The sequence below is a fragment of the Ostrea edulis genome, chromosome 9 (genome assembly GCF_947568905.1).
Source record: "Ostrea edulis chromosome 9, xbOstEdul1.1, whole genome shotgun sequence".
NCBI classification, from domain to species: Eukaryota; Metazoa; Mollusca; class Bivalvia; order Ostreida; family Ostreidae; genus Ostrea; species Ostrea edulis.
This window is the reverse complement of record NC_079172.1, coordinates 21,607,127-21,632,005: the sequence shown is the minus strand read 5'-3', so window position 1 is coordinate 21,632,005 and position 24,879 is coordinate 21,607,127. Positions and strand designations below refer to the sequence as shown.

Genomic DNA, 24,879 nt, shown 5'->3' with positions numbered 1-24,879 from the left:
AGATATATCGACGTTTTGTCTATTAACAATAATAACTTTCATTCATATGTCGATTCGATATATCCCCGTTAGCTCGAAATAAAAGACACCACAGAGTCGTCCACTTCTGCTTCATACTTAGATATTTTATTGAAAGTAGACATTAACGGCAAACTGACAACTCAACAAACGGGATGATTTCAGCTTCTTCATCGTCAATTTCCCATATTTATGTAGCAATATTCCATTGTCACCTGCATATGGTGTTTATATCTCTCAACTGAGTCGATACGCAAGAGCTTGTCAGTTTTTAAATCGAGGCAAGCTACTGACAAACAAGTTGATGGTACAGGGGTTTCAACAGTCTCGATTGAAGTCAGCATTTCGTAAATTCTATGGTCGTTATACACGTAACGATATAGTTCGTCAATACAACCTATCATTGGGTCAAATGCTGTCTGACATGTTTCATACCGATTGTTAGGCCGTTCTTGGCACATTGAGTTTGACTACGGACAACTCCGTTTACCTGATCAGGATACAGGGCTCACGGTGGGTGTGACCGGTCGACAAGGGATGCTTACTCCTCCTTAGGCACCTGATCCCACCTCTGGTGTGTCCAGGGTTCCGTGTTGCTTATAGGAGTTATGAGATTATCACTGTTCGTTATCTTCACCTTTCATATGGTGGTCGATAATCTTGGCTGAGATTCGGATCGGCTGAATATCTGGACTAATGCCTTCACCGTATCTCGGAGGAGTCGTTCATAATTCATGTCAGGAAATTACTTTCAGTTTCGGCCGGTTCTAGCAATTAATGGGCACTTAAGTGACACTACTGTTTGCTTCAAATAAGTGATTTGACTGTTAAACTAACTCTGTCACTATCAATTTTGCATTCGCTCGTCCGGTAGCCCGAGGCTAGTAAATTTTGTCCCAGACTATCTGATTGATTGACTGTATATTGTTTAACGTCCCGCTCGAGAATATTTCACTCAAATGGAGACGTCACCGTTGCCGGTGAAGGGCTGCAAAATTTAGGCTTATGGTCTTTGAGCAGGGAGGGATATGATAATTATCGTGCCACACCTGCTGTGACACGGGACTTCGGTTTTTGTGGTCTCATCCGAAGGACCGCCCCATTTAGTCGCCTCTTACGACAAGCAAGGGGTACTGAGGACCTATTGTAACTCGGATCTCCACGCAGACTATCTGAATGTAAAACTTATACGGTACCAATTTTGATGCACCAGATGCGCATTTCGACAAATAATGTCTCTTCAGTGATGCTCAACCGAAATGTTTGAAATCTGAAATAACATTAAACTTGTAAGAGCTATTTTAGCGGAAAACAGAGTGCCAAAAAAGTGGAGTCAAATTCGCCTAAGGATAAGAGCTACATGTATGCATGAGGGAAATAATCCTTAATTTTGAAATGAATTTCTAAATTTTTTCACAGCAATTAAATATACATCCGTATTTTCAAGCTAGTAACGAAGTACTTAGCTACTGGGCTGTAGAGACCCTCGGGAATTAACAGTCCACCAACAGAGGCCTCGACCCCGGGTCATAATGTAAAACGTATACGGTACCAATTTTGATGCACCAGATGCGCATTTCGACAAATAATGTCTCTTCGGTGATGCTCAACCGAAATTTTTGAAATCTGAAATAACATTAAACTTGTAAGAGCTGTTTTAGGGGAAAACATTCGAGTGCCAAAAAGTGGAGTCAAATTTGTCTAAGGTTAAGAGCTATGCATGAGGGAGAGAATCCTTAATTTTGAAATGAATTTCTAAATTTTAGCACAGCAATTAAATATACATCCGTATTTTCAAGCTAGTAACAAAGTACTTACATTGTAGCTACTGGGTTGTAGAGACCCTCGGGGACTAACAGTCCACCAGCAGAGGCCTCGACACAGGGGTCATAATACCATTTATAAGTAATTCAGTGGACTACTAAAAAGTAAAACCCTGTACGATAGCTCCTTTCTACTTCCGTGCAAACTTCCTTTCTGCTTTCATGTCTGTTCTGTATCGTTGTAAATACAATGGAATTCTGACCAAGCGGTATCTTCGCGTCACTTTCACTAGAAATATTTGTGAAATAATCAAAATCTCAACAAAGTACACGAATTTGGATTCAGCGCAGTGATTTGTTTTTTTAAAACGGTAGACTTAAAGCTGTATGGTCCGAATTACGATATTTTTTTCCATCTCGTAAAAACGATATTAAATCATCGCAAGTATGTAGTTATGAGACTGTACGACATATCATAAATTATTTCACCTGTTTTAACCCAAATAATTTGATTTTAAATCGATGTTTACAAATAACAGCGTCACTCTGCCATTTCAAGTGACAGTCACGTGACCAGTTCAAACTTTCAGATCATCGGTGGTCTTATCTGTGTAAAGCTGTGTATTTTGTTATAACAGTACAGTGCCATAAGTTTAATAGAAATAAAAATATCAAATACCTCTTAGTAATTCGTTGTTTTACGCTCTTTCAGCCTTAAAACTAGACAGTTGCGTATGAGTCAATACATCATGTAGGGGTTCCCCTTACGCGCGTGGGTCTATTTATAAACGTCTATTATGGGATGATTTATATATGTAGCCACTATATTTACTTTCTAAATAATATTCGCACTGTTTTCTTTTACATGCAGATGTTTTCAAGTATGTAATTAAGGGAAAGTTAATAACTTTATAAAGTAATTAATCTGCTTTAAAGTAATTATGTACAAAAATAATACATGAACATCGAATCATACAGCTTTAATTGTCTTGTGTTGATACATAGAGGTAATCTTGGAATAATGTTAAGTTCAGCAAAGCGCGAGATTTTATAGCATTAATGTAAAGTTTTAACAGACTCGATATTTTCTTTGTTTGGATATCAAACCAATTAAAAAAATCAAATCAAAATGTTGAACAAGCGTTCAATGTGTTGTAATCGTAGATTACCATTATTTGAAGACGGCAAGTGAAATGAGGAATTTAAACATAGCTCTCCAAAATTTCGCTACATTTAGATATATGTAAAGACGTTAGGCGGGCGTCATTTACTGCAGAAGAAAATATCACATTCCCAGGTCCATGGAAATCGTGAAGCATGCAGAAAGTACCGTGCGGGTGTGTGTGTGTGTGTGTGTGTGACAAAATCACGTGACCAAGCTGAGTGTTGCTAAAACGCGGGACGGAAGACGGAACGGAAAATATTGTATGCAATAATGTTATGAGGGGGTCAGCATTTTGTAAAATCAAAATGCTTATTATGAACAAGAAAAGCAGAAATTACATAGATACTAAGAGAACTGGAAGTAATCACCAGAGTCCACCGTTTCATATATTTCATACGAATGCATTAAAACCATTAAACTACCATGCGCCTGTGGGTACCATCGTTTTCCCTGGCTTTGTAATTTTCTGCCCCCTCATCCGATTGTGACAGTATGTTGTTTCACAAATAAAAAAAATTAAAATAAACATACTGAAAAAGACTTGAATTATAATTCAACCCCTTCTAAATTTGATATCCAATGAATATTAGTCCCACCCCGAAAACAACCAATCTCATAACTCCTATAAGCAATACAAAATAGAAAGGTTGGCAAACACGGACCCCTGTACAAACCAGAGGTGGGATTAGGTGCCAAGGAGAAGTAAGCATCCCTTGTCGACTGGTGACACCCACCGTGAGTTTTATATTTTGATCAGGTAAACGGAGTTATCCGTGCTCAAAATCAGTGTGCCAAGAACGGTTTAACAATCGGTATGAAATACGTCAGACAGCATTTGTAAATGTAAAATATCAAATAAATTTTTAAACAATTTCCCCCAAACATTCCTTATTAAATCGAGCTTACTTTTATTGGAACTAGATATTTTTAAGATAATTGAATTTGAATATAGTTCTACACCTGGTATAATAAACATTTATGTATCACATCAAATTTGAAAGCGAACGAGTCCGGTGTGTATAAAAGATTTATCTCATTTGGGATGAACGTATGTGAAAGTTCGTACTTTTACCGATATCCTGCGGATTAGTGTTGAACCCGAAGAGACACAGCAGGGGAAAAAAGAGTGAAAGATAACCAATGAAAACAAAGGTGAAGTTTATGATGAAAGGTGAAGATAACGAACAGTGATCAATCTCATAACTCCTACAAGATCCATAGTAAGGAAGTAACAGATTCATGTCATAATATATGAAATAGCTAAAAGGCTAACAGAGAATTTGTGCTTGAAGGGAATTTAAAAGTCATCTCATTATTAATCTAAATGTTAAGATACACGTATTTAGTTTAGAAATAAACTGCCAGTAGTCATCCCTATTTAGGATTGGAGTGCTGCGGTCACTAAGTCAAAATAATATATCAAACACAAGACGTTTAACTTGTTGACTTAATGAGATCATGAATTATTGTTGTTATATACATACCACACTCCCTGTTGTAGGTACACGGTATTATGTGTAAATACATGTGCATGTGCGTTAAGGACATTGGGGGGGGGGGATATAAAATAAAATACGTGTGTTCTTTCCATTCTCTACCCATTGGTGTCGCTGCTCGCTAACACATCTGTCAATGCCAAACTTTCAAATTTCTTGTAAAACACTTTTTAAATTCTTATACAAACGTTCACTTGCTTAATCAATTCATGATGCAGAATTTTTCGTTCTGCGTTTTAGCAACATCCGACAAAGCTCGTGTACACAACAATCATGAATGGCTTCCATAAACATCTGCTGGTCCTGATCACGGTCTCATAATATCGTTGCACAATTTGCACGATGTTGAATATTTCTTAATATAGATTAAATTTAAGACCCAGTGAATTTTGATTGGCTGTTTCATAATAATTTAAGCATTCACGTGTCGTTAATTATCACATTTCCTACAATTTTAAGTTTCTGTTAATTTTTTTTTACATCGATAAGGTAAAGCAATGTGAAAAAGCATACGATATGTCTCCAAGTGAAACATTGCTTAATCGCTGACTTTCACCTGAAAAAAACCTATTGTGGTATATAATATTCATCCCTTAAATGTATATTCAACAAAATATGTATATGGTATACTAGCATTGAGATATTCTTCATGATACATGATACCGTGATTCAAGCATAATTATGGTGGTTTGATATGAGAATCAGTAATAAAACAAAGACGCTAAATTTTCATTTGTTTGTCTCAAAATTTACTAAACATGCACAATTTTGCATCTAAGTTTTGAAATTTTCCGGGGGATCCCCCTCCCCCGAACAGGAGGGGGCAAGCTTCCTCCCGTACTCTTCCCTCCTCGTCGCGAAGCGACTCGGCCGTCTGCTTTCTGCAGCCGGACTAGTCACCAATCAGCAGGACTAGTAAATTATAGAATCTAGTAGTCCTTTTGACTAATATAGTGAAAAAGGTAGTGTCAAATACTGCAAGACTTACCGTCTTGGTATAAAAATCCCGAAATGAAAACGGTCACTAAATTTTCCGTTCAAATGAAGACTTCCATGGTACAATATTTTATCTTCTGAAAATGAAGAGTTCCTATAGTCTTTTTTTATCTAGTTACTGATACACTGTCTCTCCACATACCTATTTGTATATCGCTAATTTAAAAACAAACTATAGATACTCTTCAATTTAGGGAGATAAAATATTGTGGCATGAAAGTCATCATTTGAACCGAAAATCTAGTTTATTTTATGGAGTTTATATACTTAGACGGTAAGTAATGCAACGTTAATTGTGATAGAGACTTAGTTGAACAGTCAAATCACTTATTGGAAGCGAACAGCTGTGTCACCTAAGTGCACATTAATTGCTAGAACCAACCAAATCAGAAAGTAAATTTCCAGACATGAATTTTGAAGGACTGCTCCAAGATTTGGTGAAGGCGTCAGTCCAAAGATTCAGCCGAGCCGAATCTCAGCCGAGATTAGTTGGTTGCCGGCTCGGATAAGTGGGTTTCCTCCGGTTAATTCGGTTTCCTCCCACATAATGACCCCCTAGCGCCAACATCCGTGCATCAAAGAGCCCGACACGACATTGTCGGTCAATTTCTAATTATGAACAATATAGTCTACATTCACTCCGTTTCCCGCTTAATATTCGTACTCTCTGAAATGCATTTAAGGTTAATATCTCATTTGAAATAGGCTATAAAGCACTGCGTATGAATATGCACAACACATGCTTATTATCAAAATGCAATTACATGATTAAACTGTTAACATAAGAAATGTTTCTCAGTGTTTGAAAGTATAAGAGAAGAGATGATATACTCGGGCCTCTTTACACCAGCATATAAACATGTGTTTCATAGAGTGCTAACGCGTCATGTTAGCGTGAAGAGAATCCAGGTATACTAGTACCATTTTATATACTTTCAAAAACTGAAAGAGAGTTCTTAACTAAGGTAAATTATTTTATTGCAGTGCAATAGCATATAATACCGTCAGTCAAAGGTTTACATTGTCTAGAAGTTTGTTGTTGTCAAAATATTGATTGGTGTAAAATATCAATACATGGAATTTTAACCAATGGTTAAACATCGAGTATGAATGAAATTATTACATCAATCTCTGGTAACTATGTAAATTGTATTTCCCCCATAATTTCATAATACATCTGGTATTACATGTAATAGTTTACAAATTCCAGAGGGGGCAGATCAGTGGGGGTTTGCTTCGTCAAACACTCGGTATTTAGATTTATCTCTCGGAGTTGTGGTAGGGGTTTGTCATGTTAAAGAACCAGACCGGATAAATAGTGCCTGCAGAAAAGGAAGAAATTTCTTTCATGCTCTTACAGATATTGGATCCCCCTACCTTAACCCATTAACTTTAGTTCATCTTTATAAATCCGTCGTCTTACCTTCCGTATTGTACGGCTGTGAACTCTGAAATAATTGGTCAGCAACAGATTCTCAACGCCTTCATGTCTTTCATGTAAATCCGCACAGAATCTTCCACGTCAAACGAGATCGGATATCTGCGAAAGCCTATTCAACGTCCTACCTATCATTGTGGAAATAGACGCAAGAAAACTCATGGTTTTTTTTTTGGACGACTGTGTCGTATGAACTGTGACGCATTGCCAAAAATTTTTTTTAGTCCGGTTATTTTCCTTTTTTGTAAACCTTGGAAACTGCCAGCGAGGATTTATTCCAGATATCCTCAACTTACTGCGTGTATATGATCTTGAATTCCTATACGAGTGGGTAGCCGACGGCTTCTTCCCTTCTAAATCATCTTGAGGAACATTGTGAAAGCGATAACCAATATAAAACACAAAGATCTTAGACATTGTCGTATGGTGAATGACACATATTTCTCACGATTTCTCGCAATCTTCGGTGAGAACGATCCATCTTCCTTCCGGAGAACTCCTAAGAACTGTTATGAGATCCGCTTGTGCAAGGTCATATGCAAATTTCTCTCTGATTGTCGGCGAGACTTCATGGATATCTGTCGCCTCTGTGGCGCAACATTTAGTGACCTTTTTGTTCATGTTGCCGGTTCTTGCGTGACCACTTTCAGCATCCGTAAGAACTGGTGGAATGACAGCCAATAGTTTCTGCATCGAACTATCTGCTGAACAATGTGGTCTCACCAATGAAGACATTTATGTCCTGTTAGGTCGCTCCCCAAGAACAAAGATAGATGTGTATGATGGTGAAGTTCTCAAGTTTAGAAACTATCAACTTTTACGGGATGCTTCTGCCCGATATGCATCAACATATGTCAGGGGGGGGGGGGGGGGGGGGGGACTAATTGCCAGCTCATATCTTGTGTCCTTTTTATTGAATGTATGGACGCTCTACTTAGTTATATATTCCCTTTTCTTTTTTAATTTATTTATTTCCAATCCTGTATAATTTGTTCACATGCAATAATCTTATATAATGGGACAATAAAGAATGAATGAATAAATGAATGCTAAGGTCGTAAGCACTAAGCATTGGCTTAAATTTATGGCACTTCACCTAGAACTGGTGACGTCTGAAAATAGGTGAAAAATTCTCGATTGGACGTAAAATTAACAAACAAACAACCAACATCCAAGGGGGCGGGTGCACCTCATTCCCCCTAGATCACTAGCATGCAGTGTTGTATAAGAAGTAAATAACTCTACAAGTCTCCCCTCTGTTGGGGTGGGGCTTTTCAATGCTGCAACATAGCTTTGGTACTCACTTTTACTTAATTCAATCGTGTTACCTTTATCATTTACAACCTTATATCCATTTTGAATTTTCTTATTTAGTTCATTTAAATATATTGGAAACTGATTTTAATTATATAAGTAAGTTTTACCAGTTTTCGCATTCTCTCGTAGTTCATTTGAATATATTGGGAATTGATTTAAGCACAGTTTGACCAGTTCTAGCATTCAATACATACTTGCGAATACTTTATTTTTCTATAGGGGAATAGTTTTCAATATTGTGTTTTTCATCTTCCCTTTTTTAAACACAAAAATAACATGATATATCTGCATATCACCAGCAAAAATTGGAGAGAAAACTCAAACAAACATACAAAATCCGAATTGATTTAGATGACAGTCATTAAAAATTTACGGTCATTGAGATTCTTTAAGAAAACAAAGATTACAGTCATGAAAATTGTTACGGTCATAACATAGGAAATTTTAAAGGCAGTTTTACCATTTATTTTGATTCGATTCGAGTAAGTAACAACGATTGGCATCACTGGTTACTTAATCATCATCGTAAGTAACGCAGACACATGTATATAGACTATGAATGTGAAATTCTTAGCGATCAGATCAGCCGCCGTTGTTAAATGACCGTGTAGTGGTATATACTATCATCATCGGCTTGTACACAATGAATATGAATGAAAAATTCTCGAAGGGATGCAAAAATCAACCATCTGACATTTTATGAAATCATGTACAGTGGACACGTCTGCCAAATCAATCCCATTCGAATTCGCGATCATATTGGTGCAAAATGGCACACCCAACAAATTTAAATCCAATTGACGTATATATTTTTTTTTATTCAAGAAGACTTTTAAATCAGGAAATAAAACAACGATATCTTTCAAGTGGAGTAATTCAGACCTAATAAAAATCAATTCCTACATCGTTCACCTGTGTGTGCGTGCATTGAATACCTGTGTGTATTAAACCGTTCATCGTATCGTTTCATCCGGGCCTGGCATTGTTATTTTTAAGAATCAATTCTTTTTAAAAGCATTTAAATAGATCTCGGGTATAAATCGCTGAAACATCCTTTTATCATCTCATCAAATGCCACGTGATAATATTTTTCACATCGATCAGGATAGGGTAAAACAAAATTTAATTCATTGTCACTGAGAAGTATCAAAGTGTAAGAGGCGCTTGTAAAAAAAAAAAACACCCGAAATTTACTGTCAAAATTTACACCGGGTAGAACTTTTAAAAGCATGGATTAGAAGACCCGAAAGTGTTAAGAAGTCTTATGAAGTGCAATAAAGCCTTAACCCTCAGAGTGTATTCATAAGACTATTACCGGTGCGCTTGACTCTCACAATACGGGGATTAATCACATACGATTTGGTGTATCGGGGAGATTAGAAGTAATTCCAATTCTTAAATTATTCACTTCAAGAAATATTTGTATATGTAGTTATCAAGAGGGAAAAAGTTACCATGTGGATGTAAATTGTAATTAATTACATTGGAGTCTCTAACGTCATCTAATAATGGAAGAAAGATGTAAACACGTAATACAACTTCATCGTCAGTTTCTTACAAAGAATATCGTATGGACGGATGATCTCGTAAAAGCTCTTCAAGATGAGAATCTGCTTCCAGACTCAGTTTATAGAGCTATACAGGTAAATTGTTTTAAGTTTACAAAAGTAAATTCTGCTTCCAAGCAAAATCCATAGAGTTTTACTGGTAAATTGTTTACAATTTTCTTGTGTAAATTATTTATTTAATTATCCTAATGGGTGAAGTCAATGAAACACCAAAGTATGGGCATCTATTTGATAATTGTATTGGTCAACTTGGGCGTTAATAACGATATTACTTATAGTCATTGATATTGGTAAATTCCTCCATTGTTATTTATATCTACGTCCATTCCCAACAATCAACCAGGAACATTTTTGTTGAAACAATAAGAGTTCCGCACCTTGATTGAATGGAATTACGGCAAAATTTAACAAATCAATTCTAGTTTTTTAAGTTCCTGTAATTTAAAGTCACAGAATTTAATTCTAATTCGAGATTTCGGCTCTATTGAATGATTCACGGGTATGTTTATGTGGGCGAGTATAGGGCACCTGTAATTTACATATCATCTTTCACCATGTTTGCATAGCAAATTTCAAAATATTGTTATAAGGTAGACCCCTTTGGTACAATAATGCCCTACCACGTCCCATGTTATTCAACAGCCATCAACGACAACGATGTTTTAATTCTAAGAAACATTAACCATTTTTTAACTTCTCACTTGCACAATCGAATATATTGAAATTTTGAGTAATATTCTTACTCAGTTTTATTAAGTCTTCCTCGCGGACCGTTTTAAAGATAAGAATTTCAAGAAGACAGATTGCATTTTGTTGTGCCTTGTGTTTACACAGCCCGCGTTTACACTACGGCAAATGACATAAGCATTTGATAGGGGAAGAGCATAAGATTCAGACGAGGCTTCATTCATAGAAACAGAAACATGCAAATATCGATGGAATTGTTTTCAACGTACATGTTGGGAAATTATCGGAAAATCAAAGTTGACATAAAATGAATTTGATATTATCGTGCCCGGTGATCTGTTTTCGTATTAGTTTTATTTTTATCATTTTAAAAAAGATTTGCTCTTATAAATCAAATTTTTTTTTTATATAGATATCCGCTAACAGTCATTTTTAATTGTTGATTCGTTAATCATTATAATCACGACCTTGAATAGTTTTAATAGAACAATCTTATAGCTTGACTCGCGCAATTCCCCTAAGAGCATTAAAACTCGAGAAACCAATCAGAGAAATGAATACTAGATGGACTTCTCAGTTTGTCATTTTCGTCTTTTCTGGACCATTGCGAAAAAAGTTCGCGACAAGTAAAAATCCTATTCCACCCCACAATAGGGTCTACAGAGTTTAATTATATTGAATTCAATGGCGAGACATGTATCCACTAATATTTGTTAAAGGATTGAACTTTCGTTCTCGGACTAATATCTAATGCTTTTTGTATTTGAACTCCTATGATATTGAAGTCTTAGGAATCCATTTAAATCATTCAAATTCGGCTTTACAGCTTGTTCATATGACAAGAGTGCAATTTTACTGGGGCCTACAATGCATAAATTATTTGCTTTGAAGATTTAATTTTCATTTTGAGCGGTTCTTGTGCTTCTGTAATCTAAAACACAGGATAGTTGTTTTGGTAGCTAATGTGTTTTCAATTCAGCTTTCGTTTCTGAAGATCCTCATTGTGTCCTTGTATGACTAATGTAATATTCAAAAGTTTTAAAATATGCTAAAGAGGCGATTTATATACCCTATTTAAAACTTGAAGTGTAATTTGTCACTCGAATAAATGTATCATGGTAATTAGTCGAAGTTTTGAAAAAAAAAATTTTTTTTTTAAAGTTCTTATCACTGCAAGAACATACATGTACATGTAATTGTTGAAAATCGCCATGAAATCATTTTTTAAATCATTATTTTTAATGAGCAGGATTCAATGGCCCCCTTATCAGAAATCAGTAAATTCTACCTTTAAATATCTCAAAACAAGAAAACACTTTCAGGATCTTAGGATTGAAATGAGAAATAGAAAACTTAGTCATTGATAAAACTTCCAGCTATCCCTAAACGACGTCAATATCTGACGAGCTACCTTAAAACCCCAGTAAAAACACCAGAAATTTTAAACCCACTCAAAGTGGAAAACACCCTTTTGCAAATGTTTAATACTATACTTTACTTTAGACCTGTTGTATCACATCTTACGTGTTTGGTGAACTAAAAGTCATTAAAGATCTCTAAGACATTTCTTGTTAAACCCCTTAATTTCCTTAGTATGTATACCGATTAAGAATTCGATAACATGGACTGAATAACTACAAAATGTGATTCAATGTGACATAATTGTCATTTGTTTACTTGACGATAGTTTACAATTTAGAAATACGTTTCTGTATGCAAATCCTAAGGATATATTTATGCTGAAAGTTGGAGTCGTGGGATATTGCATCATATTTAGCTTATAATGTACCTTACATCAACTGGTGATGACAGTGAATACAGTCTCTCTCTCTCTCTCTCTCTCTCTCTCTCATCGTAATTCATTTAGCTATTAAATGAAGAGAAAAATACGACTGAAAATTCTTTCACAGCCATTTCATTTTAGTGATGAAGGATTGTGATACTATTGTATAATTCTATTTGGATAGCAAATGTCAATATCTAATTAATCAAATCCTAGAATATCAATTACAGGTACTCTTACTGTTATTGTATTTTACATTAGCTCACACATTATATGCATAATTGCAAAAAGATTCTCGAATGTGATTTGATATTGAGATATTTATAATACTACCTTCTAAAGAGAGAGTGTTGACGCATTGTCGATGCTTCTCAAGCGCTAAAAGATTTATAAGCTGTTTAACCCTGGTTAAAATGGGAGGCATAGAGAGAATTATAGATTTATTTAAATTTATTGTTTAAAGCGTATTGCGATTAAATTGCAGTTCATCGGTAGTATATTAACATTATATAGGTTAATGTTCTTTAGAAATCCAATATAAAATATTCTATGTTGTAACCCTTCTATTTGGAAACTAATCGGCCAAAGTCGAGATCAAACACTTTGGATGAGAGATTTTATATATCACGAAGAAATCTCGTCGTATTATTGCTGGTCAATAATCAATTCAAGTAATGAATTGTACAGGCCATAAAATTAACACCATTTGATTTCTTCAAGTTTACCACCTGAAAGGAAATATTTTATTTCCTTGTAGTTACAGCTTGTAGATCACAGAGGGAGATGCATCATCTGTACAACTATCGTCTTATTCTGTAAATTTTCTACATTTTACCAATATATTAATGTGGTATATTTATTACTTTAATGAATTAGATGTGTTGTTGGTGTACTATCAACGTGACTCGATTATGGTTTCTTAATCAAGTAGTCTTCTATTCCAAAATATGAATCAGTTTTAAATTCCTCACTCATCGTGCATCTGTTATCACGTTAGCGTTTAATTAAAGCTGATTTGTACATGGGTGGGTTTTTATGCCTGTATGTACAAATGAAGATAACGAAGGGTGATCAATCTCATAAATCTTACAAAGAATATAAAATCAAAATAAGGGCAAACACGGACCCCTGGACACACCAGAGGTGGGATCAGGTGCCCTGGAGGAGTAAGTATCTCCTATTGACTGATCACACCCGCCGTCAGACCTGCATTGATCAGGTTAACGGAGTAACCAGTAGTCAAAATCAGTATGATAAGAACGGCCTGATAATTGGTATGAAACGCATCCGACAGCATTCGACCTAGTGATAGTTTGTATTTGCAAATGAGATCATAATAACGACCATAGAAGCTGCGAAGTGTTGACTGAGGGAAACAAGTCCATCTCTGTGATACGAGGACAGGCGTAATGTCACAATGGCTATGTGGATCTATTACACTGTAGGTCATGACTTTACAGTTCCAAGCAGTGGACATAATGTAGACATGTAACTCTTATTTATATGTACTGACGTAGTCGTGCGTGTTACTTTTCTACTTTTGAATTTACAAAGACCTAAAAATATTTGGTTTTCATTGTTTAGATTTGTAAGACCTACATGTATATCCAGGTTATTTCATATTTCTTTTTATAATCGTTTGTTTTTGTGGGTTGCATATGATTAATCTGTTTAAACAGTCTGGCACCATAATATATATATATATATATATATATATATATATATATATATATATATAAGACTATTTGCTTTTCAAGAGCAAAATGTTTCAAATTGGTCGCCGTTTTAGAACAACTATAGATAAAATTTAATACAACAATTAAATAGAGAATATTACACAGTAAAATCCATATAATATGTGATATTGGCCCAGGGAAGGCTAATAAAACATACAATACGGAATTTATCGTATATTCTATTCATCATACACTCTGTATTCAAGCATTATCTGTCATACAGTTTTATAATGTATACATATTATGAATGATTCTCTATTGCTGCTTTGGTATGCATACAACAAATACTTGTTAAAAGTACCTAGTCCGCAATTCAATTTCATTTATTCCCATATTACACTAAACACAACAGAGAAGATATACATATACACACAATATTAAACAAAGATTTCAGTTGATGCAATGCATTCAAGAGTGTACAGTTTATATTGTTTTAACCTGGAAGGGTAACTCTTGTGAATTATATTTATGAATTTGGAAAGATTACTCATAATAGATACCTTTTTACATGAAAACAAGATAAAAATTTTTTAGGACATTTGGTCTTGTTTTATATTTAGAAGGTAAATAAAATTTTCTACTATCACTAAGAGCTGAACAAGTTATGATATAATGAAACCCATCCTTAACCTCATTTTCACATAAAGTACAATTTCTCTGGTTTCTGGGCACACCACTCCATCTGCCTGTCTCAATAGGTAACCTGTGATTACTTGTTCTAAATCTTGCTAATGTAAGAATGATATTTCTTGGTACATTGGCTTCTAGATAACTTCAGGACGTAAAGTATGTGTAAATAAAATTAATTATAAAGTACACCTTTTCCTGATGTATTACATTCAGAAACCCATTTCTGTTGAAATTGATCATTCAGAGTTTGTTTAATAACACTAATAAGCCATTTTTCATTTTCTACAGATTGTAAAATCCAGATATAATTTAAACCACATTCTTGTAAAATGTTCTGTATATATCTAACCCATTTAAAATCAACATTGTCTATTGTTAAGTTATGTAAAAATGTGTACAAAATGCTAGACAACTTTGTGTCTTTACCATTCAACAAATTTACCCAGAGTTTAATGAAAGGTGAAGATAACGAACAGTGATCAATCTCATAACTCCTACAAGCAATACAAAATAGATAGTTCGGCAAACACGGACCCCTGGACATACCAGAGGTGGGATCAGGTGCCTAGGAGGAGTAAGCATCCCCTGTCGACCGGTCACACCCGCCGTGAGCCGTATATCCTGATCAGGTAAACGGAGTTATCCGCAGTCAAAATCAGTGTGTCAAGAACGGCTTAACAATCGATATGAAACACGTCAGACAGCATTTGACCCAAAGATAGGTTATATTGACGAACTACATCATTATAACGACCATAGATTTGCGAAATGCTGACTTCAATCGAGACTGTTGAAACCCGTGTACCATCAACTTGTTTGTCAGTAACTTACCTTGATTTAAAAACTGACTATACGCAGAACAAGCTCTTGCATATCGAATCAGTTGAGATTATATAAACACCATATGCAGGTGATAATGGAATATTGCTACATAAATATGGGAAGTTGACGATGGAGAAGCTGAAATCATCCCGTTTGTTATATAGTTTAATCATTCTAATTTTGACATGTATACACAATGGATATCTATTAAGTTCACCATAAATCATATAATTCTGAGTAGTTGTCTTAAGATTCAATATAAGTTTACCAAGTTTTAGAAGTTGTCTCTCGATAATATCTAAAGTTTCAAATTCTCATAATTCACACTCATAAAGAAGTATTGGAACAAACATTTTATCAAACATATCACGTTGACAATCGATAGATAAATTCAGTTCTCTTGTTTTTAATGATGGCATACATAACTCTGGTTGCTCTTTGCTCAACATATTTTCTGGTGTTGTAAAACAGAACCAGTCCTTGGAAAAATAATTCCTAAGTTGACAATTTCAATTTCATTATTATTGTACAGAAATAGCATATTTGAGAATTGTCTACCTTTGCCGAAAATAATAATTTTTTAGTCTTATCAACATTCACTTGCAACTTCCACTCTTCGCAGTATTTTTGAAAACCTACATGAATGCTGAATTTTACAAATGAAATAATTCCAGTAAGTATGCTCTAACTCGTACAGTCAATATAAGTCCAGGTTTGAGAAGGATGTTATTTTAGTCATTCTTAATTGCAGAAATCTTGAATAGAAAAAAATCCACACGATCATTTCGGACAGATATCCGATAGTGAGAAAGATTCATTCGAAACACGAACGAGGGATCTATACATGCATTTTTGACAACGGCTTTTAATGATATCTGAAGAGTTATCTTCTGCATATGGTAATGCTAGAAGAGTACTCTATCTTGTTTTAGGCATTGCCGTCCGTTAGGGTGTGTGTGTAATTTATGAATATTAATTAGTAATGGTGAAGCGTCGGTGATCTGATATAAAGTTTATTCTGTCGGTACCATAACATACACATTACTACTAAATGATAAATAGAGAATGTTACATTGTAACATCTATATCATACGTCATGTTAAGGAGGTTCGCACCTGGGTCTTGTAGTATTGTTTTTGGAAGGTGTATTTTTGGTTTCTATATTGAAGGAGAATTAGGATATTAAAAAGAAAAACTTGGGTCATAACACTTGTTATTGAGCTAGTGTTTTAAACATGACCTTTTTGCACTTAAAACTTACTCTAGTCTAGATTTATTTGTTTAAAGACTTGATGTGTTTGTTGGCGTCAACACAACATAAGCAACACAAATCAATCGTTACATGAAATAGATGCATAATCATGTCTTCCTACAATACAGATATTTAATAGTTTAACACTAGTAGATGGGGAAAAATGACCTTTTTGTTCTTGATATACGGAAAATTCATGATAAGAATTTGAGAGTTTAAAAGAACACACATGTACATACTTGCATCTATCTATCTATCGAACTATCTATATTAGAGAGAGAGACAGACAGACAGAGAGAACGGTTTTATCCATACCTCCGTACCATCTTCTGTCAATTTCGTTTTATTAGATCCTGAGCAAAGAAATGCATAATGATATAGCGTGTTGAAGTGACATTGTTACAATTTTTGACGCCTTGCAAACTTTTGTCCAAAACATCAATATACGTACACGTATTTAATTATTTTTGACAACAGTGGCGTTAATACTTAATATAAGTATAATTCGATGGAAGAAATGTATTATTCTAGAATCACTCATATAATAAGCGGACTTTTCTTTATTAAAGGAAGCCAAAACGAGAGAGGAGAAGGTTGGATGTGTACTAAATATTCTACCCATCCGAGGGGTCTCCGACTCTTTCGGGAAATTCTGTGACGTCATCCAAAAATGTGGACATGACTTTGTAGCGGACTTTCTTCGAGATGAAGGTGCATATTCAATAACATAATGGTCATATCAATGTTCTAAACATAATTTTAAAAAGTGCTCACGTAAATTTTACCATGGTCAAGTAATTAGTATATTAAGTAACCGGAATGGTTCTTTTGACAACAGCTGACACTTTTAGAATATGCCATAATTTCCCATATTTTGATATCATTTGTTATGATCATTTTCCCCTGAAGTAAAACTATATTGATATATCTAATGCATTATGCATGTGTTGACTTGGTTTGAAGTTAATATTCTGTTTTGATGGACATGGGGAATTATTTTTTAAAAGTTGTTCTCTTATAATATACAGTTAAAGTGTGGACGGATGTATTAACTTTTTTTGTACAGCTTCAGTCAATATATAATTGTTGATAGCAATATATTACTTATAAATTTCTTACTCTCTTCAGGGGAAGTCGATATTGGTAAGTCTGTTTGTAAGTTCTTTGCATGCTGCATCTTTCTTGTTTAAATGTAATGGTACTGGACATATTCTTCATTCAAATTCTTAGTTGTACTTAATCATCACTGAATTTAGCAGAGGGTATCATTGTTGTAATTCATATCATCTATATTGACTGCTTTTTTTGTTTGCAACATATATCATAATATAGATGAAGATGATGCTCATGATGAAGAAATGAGTAAGTTCCCGGATGTAGTCATTTGTATTCCCTACTTGCATCCATAGATTTTAAGATTCCCGTAACATAGATATTCAACATAACAATATATGTACTAACAATATGTGTAGATAGTTTTTAGATAATAACAACTTTGTAAAAGTAATTTGTCTAATGAATGGGAGAGTTTTAACATTTTTGTAGATTCCTATCGGCAGATTCTATTATAGTTTGTTCTCATGTAAAACATTTCTACAGAAAAAGTCGGAAATTAAAAAAATAATTTTGTTCTCATGTAAAATCTCTATGGAAAACAGAAAATGATTTTAAATTCAGGAAGAAAGGGTTTAGTAAAACATGTTTTCTTGTAGAAAGCGTCATCCGCTATATGTACATATTTGTGTGAGTTCAAATTAACACGATATAGTCCTTATCCAGTGATTTTAAAGGTTGTCAGAACTAAACACAACTTTTATGTTAGTCTATACTATGTACGTTTTATTGTGTGTCATAGACATATTTTATCACCTGCAAATATTTCATTGAAAAAGACGCCAGTACAAAAAATCATGATTACATAAAGAGATAAGGTAATTCATAAAACATTCATAAGCTATGCAGTCAATAAATTCCTACAGATTGCTTGCAATATTAATACTTGACATCAACTTATTTTTAACAGCATTAGTAGGAAAAATTGACAAAATGATAAAAGACCGTGAGGCCAGACAAAATCCAGGTATTTCTGTGTGTGTTCTATCCCCCTGCACAGTTTTCTCGAGTCCATCGTTTACGATGTACACGCCGTCACACATCACTGGCGTTGATAAACATGCCGCATACAGTTACTGTATCAATTCCCTAATACCCTTGTGCTCATAACATAACATAACTTCAATTTAAGCTCGTCAAGAAGGTTGGCATGTTTTTACTCATCTGGATCTGTACCAGATACTCAAGTAAAAACACGAAGTTTGTTTGTAAGCTCCTGTTCATTTGTTTCCTTTTTTTAACTTGTCCATGCCAGTTACGATTCCTCACTGGCCTGGATTTCGAAACTTGGACTTAAGTCTGAGATATTACTGATTTTGACTGCTTAAATAAAAGACACTAAAACTAAGTTTGAGATTTTGTGAGAAATCCAAGCCTGGTGAGAGTGTTTGCAGCATGAGTTTGAGCCCCGCGTAAAACCTGAGACGTAAATACAACAGGAAGCGCCTATTTCATCGCCAACCGCCCGGTATTGAGAAGTCAGAGTTGCTGATCTTACGCATGAAACATTAACCACTGAGGTCACTTGTCGTGGTAGGCGTTGTAATGACACAAAACCCAAATCATTACGGTTCTGATCACTATAGAGGACATTTGAAGCACTTCATCTACAGTTAGTCAGTGACGTCATAGTATGAGCGAAAACAAATATTAAGGGGATGCAAAATAAACAAACTACAACTTATCTAGCGGACCAATGTCAACAAAAATAGAGAAGTAAGTTGATAACCACTAAGCCATAATACGAGAGTTGGTGTGAGAAACTCCTTATGTAAAGTCTAACTGTATCCAAACCACGGCTTCCGAGGCATAGTGCTACAAAAAAATGGATATCAAATTCTATATTGAAATACATGTAATTCCAAAGATGTTGAACAGGTGGTGATTCCAAAGATTTCCATCAGGTGGTGAACACCACGGATTAGTTGCACAATTTCACCACTGAATTATTAACTGTTTATCTTTCAACGAAACATTCAAGACAAGATTAAATGAACAGTCTACTCCACTTACGTTGAAACCACTTACTAGTATATTGAACTATCTGTTACAAAAATAAATCTCCCATTGATAATATTTATATATCTAAACATCGATGATTTTCAACTTTGGATATAATGAACAATTCAGGTCGGTCCCCTGAATTTTATATCCGGAGTAGACTATACAAAAGTATAATCTTTTCAAAGAGTTCATATGTACGTTCCTTGATCCATATATACAATATAAAGATATGAACATTTTAGATTTTTCTTTCCACGTCACCTTATTGCACTTGAATCCCTCCTTAGATGGATTACTGTTTCCAAACACATACTTTTAATTTCTTTGCAATCCTTAAATATCACAGGCATTTTGTTTTCCTTTTTACATTTTTCACTTGCCTCTTTCCTTTATCTCTCGTCTCCCCAGTTTTTATCTTGACAAGATCTCATAACATATACACGAAGATGCATGAAAGTACTGTTTCGACAATAGTCTCACTTTCTTTCCTATAATTGACTGATTTCTCGCTGTTGTTTTGTATTTGAACGTATGCATGACTGGATGACATTAACTCCTCACACATGAGTTGTTCCAGAGAATCATCACCATACATACATAATATTGCACCAGTAGCAAATTATTAGTATGGGAACTATCGCTGCCTAATCGCACACGTGTTTCCCAATATCAGTATGTTACTTTCAACCGTTTGTCTTAAGAAATATCACTACATTATACAATTCTACTTGGGGCTGAAATCTCCCATTCATTCTGTCTGATGCTATACCCAGTCTATATTATCCACAATGGTATCAGTACCTTCTTCAAAACTAACCACTCTAGATTTATTCTTAGTCAGAAATACATGTACCGGTAGATATGTTAGACAGAATACATGTAGCTATTGGTAGGAATTTCTACTTGAACTTTAAATTTAACCATTCTTATTCTTATCTAAAACTATGAAACTGCACTTTGTCAAATTAATGCGAGACCACATCCTTGATCAATTCTTACCATAATCACTGCGACTACAACAGCGATGCAGATTTTTACAGATATTATGTCGAAATGCGCATCTGGTGCATCAGAATTGGTACCGTATAAGTTTTACATTATGATCCCTGGGTCGAGGCCTCTGCTGGTGGACTGTTACTCCCCGAGGGTCTCTACTGCCCAGTAGCTAAGTACTTCGTTACTAGCTTGAAAATACGGATGCATATTTAATTGCTGTGATATAATTTAGTAATTCATTTCAAAATTAAGGATTATCTCCCTCATGCATAGCTCTTATCTTTAGACGAATTTGACTCTACTTTTTTGGCGCTCTGTTTTCCCCTAAAATAGCTCTAGCAAGTTTATTGTTATTTCAGATTTCAAACATATCGGTTGAGCATCACTGAAAAGACATTATTTGTCGAAATGCGCATCTGGTGCATCAAAATTGGTACCGTATAAGTTTTACATAAAAGTATAATTCTATCCTAATCCTACATACAGTGATCCCCCGCTATATTGCCCCCCGTTATAATGCCACGCTCACATATCGCCAAAAAAGTTCAAAGCCCGTTTTCCTTGCTATGTAAAAACCCGTTATATTGCCATCCCCCGCATACCGCCATCCTATTTACTGGTACGATTTGGTCAATTACCATTATAATCACCCCCGCTAATTATCGCTGCAAGGACAATTATACCAGACGAGATTAATATTCAAACAATTTTGATGATTTCGTATGAAATAAAGCAAATCATACAGTTGTTATGAAATTTATACTTAAAAGCTATAAGTAGCCATGGAGCCAATATTTTTTCCCCTTCTATATTCAGGATTATTTCATTAAACAACTTGGGTCGTAGGTTTAATCTTCATTTCATTCCAAGGGTTGAAATAAAGTTCTGTTTTGTTTCAGATATCCTAGCCACAAAGTTCGATACAAGGGAAATGTACAAAAGATTGCCTTTCCTTGATCGCTTACGAAACAACGAGAAAGCTATGATAGAAAAGTTCTTCATTGATAAGGTATGCAGGTTAAACAACGAGAAAGCTATGATAGAAAAGTTCTTCATTGATAAGGTATGCAGGTTAAACAACGAGAAAGCTATGATAGAAAAGTTCTTCATTGATAAGGTATGCAGGTTTTATACTTTTATACATCAGACTCGAGTGTTACTAAACATCAAGTTCAAGATTTCAACGTAAACCCAACTTATGATACATGTAGATATCCGTTTTATTAGACTTCTTAAACTTATGCTTCGTAAATTTAGTAAAACAGAAGTAAAATAGAGGCGTCGTAACTTGAGTTAGAACTTATGAAATTCGTAAGTTAGAGTTTTTGGTAAGATAAAAGACTTAGTAAAACTGGCACCAGAAGGAATTCATGGATACGTACTTTTATGGATAGAAAATTATAAGAACAAAAAAAAGCCAATTAAAAAAATGAATGGAAGGATATAGTTTAGTATACTACAATGCATCTTATTTTATCAGTTCAGAAAAGAAGCATTAAAGATGGTATGGAAAGATGACGTGAAAGACAAAGAAAAAGCAGTAGAAGCTCGTCGAAAATTGATAGAACAAAATGACCAGCACCGAAACGAGGCTAATAAATGGCATACGATTTTACAAAACATGGAACGTAAATTAGAGGACAGCAAAATGGAAATCACGGGGCTTAACTCTCACGTGAGGAGCTTAGAGGGCAATTTAAAAGAAATGTCTTCCAAGCATCACGGAGATGTAAACTCACAGATGCGTTTTAACCAAGCCAATGAAAATCAACTACAGAAGGCCAAAGATAAACTCAGTACTGCACAGGCAACTTTAAGAGATATCAAGTCAAAGCTCGATGCAGCTCTTCAGAGTCGACCAAGACAATTAACTGAGAAACAAGAAGTAGAATTACATATAAATGAATTTGCTTTCCTAAATGAAGATGTTGACAGATTACTGGAAAAACACGATGAATTGAAGACCATTGGTTTAAAGTATTTTGACCTTTGCGAACAAAGAGACTATTGTCTGACACATATGGGTTTTGAAACAGGACATGGTGCGCCTTCCTTGTTAGACGCTTACAGGGAATTTGCAGTGAAAACAGAGGAGACGATGACAGAACTGCAACAGAAGATTTCAGAATATGGAGAAATCGTGGAAACTTCAAAGAAGAAATCTCAAGAAGAGGATAAGAAGAAGAACGCATTCCAGATGGGAGCAACTGTATGGCAATCGGCCATCATGAATGTCATGCGAAGTCAATTGCAAGATGTTAAACTCGAAAATCGAAAAAAGGACACTCGGATACAGCTTCTTGAAACTGAGGGTTCAAAATCGAAATCCAGAATAACTGAACTGGAACAAGAACTCAAGAGACTGAAAAACTCAAGATCAAGAACTTCTAGAGAACTGCTCAGCGTTGATAACATAAACGGGGACTTGTCAGTCAGTACAGATAGGAGCGATCGTCTTGGAGATTTTGAAGATGAAAACAGAAGGCAGAACATTTTACCACATATTCACAAGCAGACGTATCCTGCTCCACAATACACAGTCCAGACAAGTTCTACCACAAAAAAACCAAACGAAGCTACTCGGCAAATGGGAATGCCATCAAACAAATTTTCTGTCTTTCCTGAAGGGCTTACAACAGCCCCTCTTCGTCTGGAAAACAAAACTCAATACAACAAATATCTGAATAAAAGCGTCCCAGGACTCGGGGATCTAAAGGCAATGAATGCGAGGAACAAATTCGAAAAGTCGTTGAATCCAACAAAAGTTCGAAATTAAAACTAATTTCGACATTATCTACACTAACAATTGACGATTTCAGAAAATGTAATCTGCTCTTAATGTGCCAATTTTCTGTGTTATTTATGAATTCTTAAAGGATCCAACATTCCAAGATGCTTTCATTTGAATTAAATGTTGCATAATGTTCCTTCGTGGAGGACAACTCGTGCTTCATACAGCATTAGCATTTGATTTCGTGTTATATTTTCATTTTCGAAAGAAGCACGTTTAAACTTCACTATTTCGAACAATACTTTTATATAAAACGAAAGATTGAAGGATATATTGATAGTGCTATTATTATTTTTTTCGTGTTTTCTCTCTTAATTTAAGCACAATTAAACGAGAGGGAGACGGACCTTATAGAGTGACAAATGAACTGTTTTACTAGCAGTGTCTGTGATAAAAATAAAAAAAAAGGTTAATGTGATATGTCGATCATATATTTAGATATATCTAAATTATAAAATTATCACATCTTAACAAAAAATAAAAAGTTTGATTTTCAGAACTTGCATTTTTTTTCTTTTTGGTACACATTGGTTCCTTAATGTACTGACATATACTTTAACATTTTATACCCTGCTGTTTCATCACCAATACTCCATGTACGTCTAGGTATACATTTATTACTAAAAACGGGCGCGGTAGCTCCATACAGAACATTGGAACCATTATCTTGTCTCGGATATCGTTGCGGTTTTAATATTTAGTATGCTCAACGAGATGACGTTTTCTGCGTTAACGTGGGAAAGTTTTAGTAGACAATCACTTAGATATTTATAATTTGTATCAGATATAGTGAGTTCAGCACAGTTTAGCGTCGATTTTGAAAGCTGGGGGGTGGGGAGCAACGGGAAAAAGGTGCCGTTATATTTGTAGAAAAAAATCTTAGCAAGAAAAGCAGTTCTGCCCAAACCCCAAAATCCTAACCTCAAAAAAAAAAAGGGGGGGGGGGGTATCCTTCGGTACAAGTATGAGTTCAATACATCGGCTCAACCTCTCATTTCTACTACCTTTCATCGCCACTATAACAAATGACCAGCAAATAAATCGATTTTTGCATGTACTAATAACACACGTTGTATGTGATTATAAAGCAATAAGTATGTCACACGTCAAGAAAACGGGAGGGGGCAGAGGCAGGTGAGGGATACATGTTGCTGCATGTACGTGTCTGGAGATCGATGCATAAAATGTGATTATTTATATAATTTCATAGCGTTCAGTCGTTAATGACTCGAGAAAATAAATCTCATGAAGTAAATATGCACACGTATATACGTGCATACGGTAGAGGAAATAAACTTATTTTC

At 34.9% G+C, this 24,879-nt stretch overlaps 1 protein-coding gene across 4 annotated transcripts; it reads left to right on the top strand.

Annotated features, from left to right (window-relative positions):
• Positions 1 to 9,062: 9,062 nt before the first annotated feature.
• On the top strand, positions 9,063 to 24,074 carry LOC125659178 (myosin heavy chain, striated muscle-like). 4 transcript variants are annotated; one of them, XM_048890766.2, is made up of 6 exons: positions 9,063 to 9,836; positions 17,241 to 17,382; positions 17,800 to 17,814; positions 18,695 to 18,751; positions 21,684 to 21,793; positions 22,265 to 24,074. In XM_048890766.2, exons 1-6 carry the CDS (start codon positions 9,702 to 9,704, stop codon positions 23,558 to 23,560), a joined length of 1,755 nt encoding a protein of 584 aa, XP_048746723.2. In that variant the 5' UTR covers positions 9,063 to 9,701; the 3' UTR covers positions 23,561 to 24,074. The 4 variants fall into 4 exon arrangements, with proteins under 4 accessions (XP_048746723.2, XP_048746724.2, XP_048746725.2 ...); XM_048890767.2 differs by lacking the exon at positions 18,695 to 18,751; XM_048890768.2 differs by lacking the exons at positions 17,800 to 17,814; positions 18,695 to 18,751.
• Positions 24,075 to 24,879: the final 805 nt, after the last annotated feature.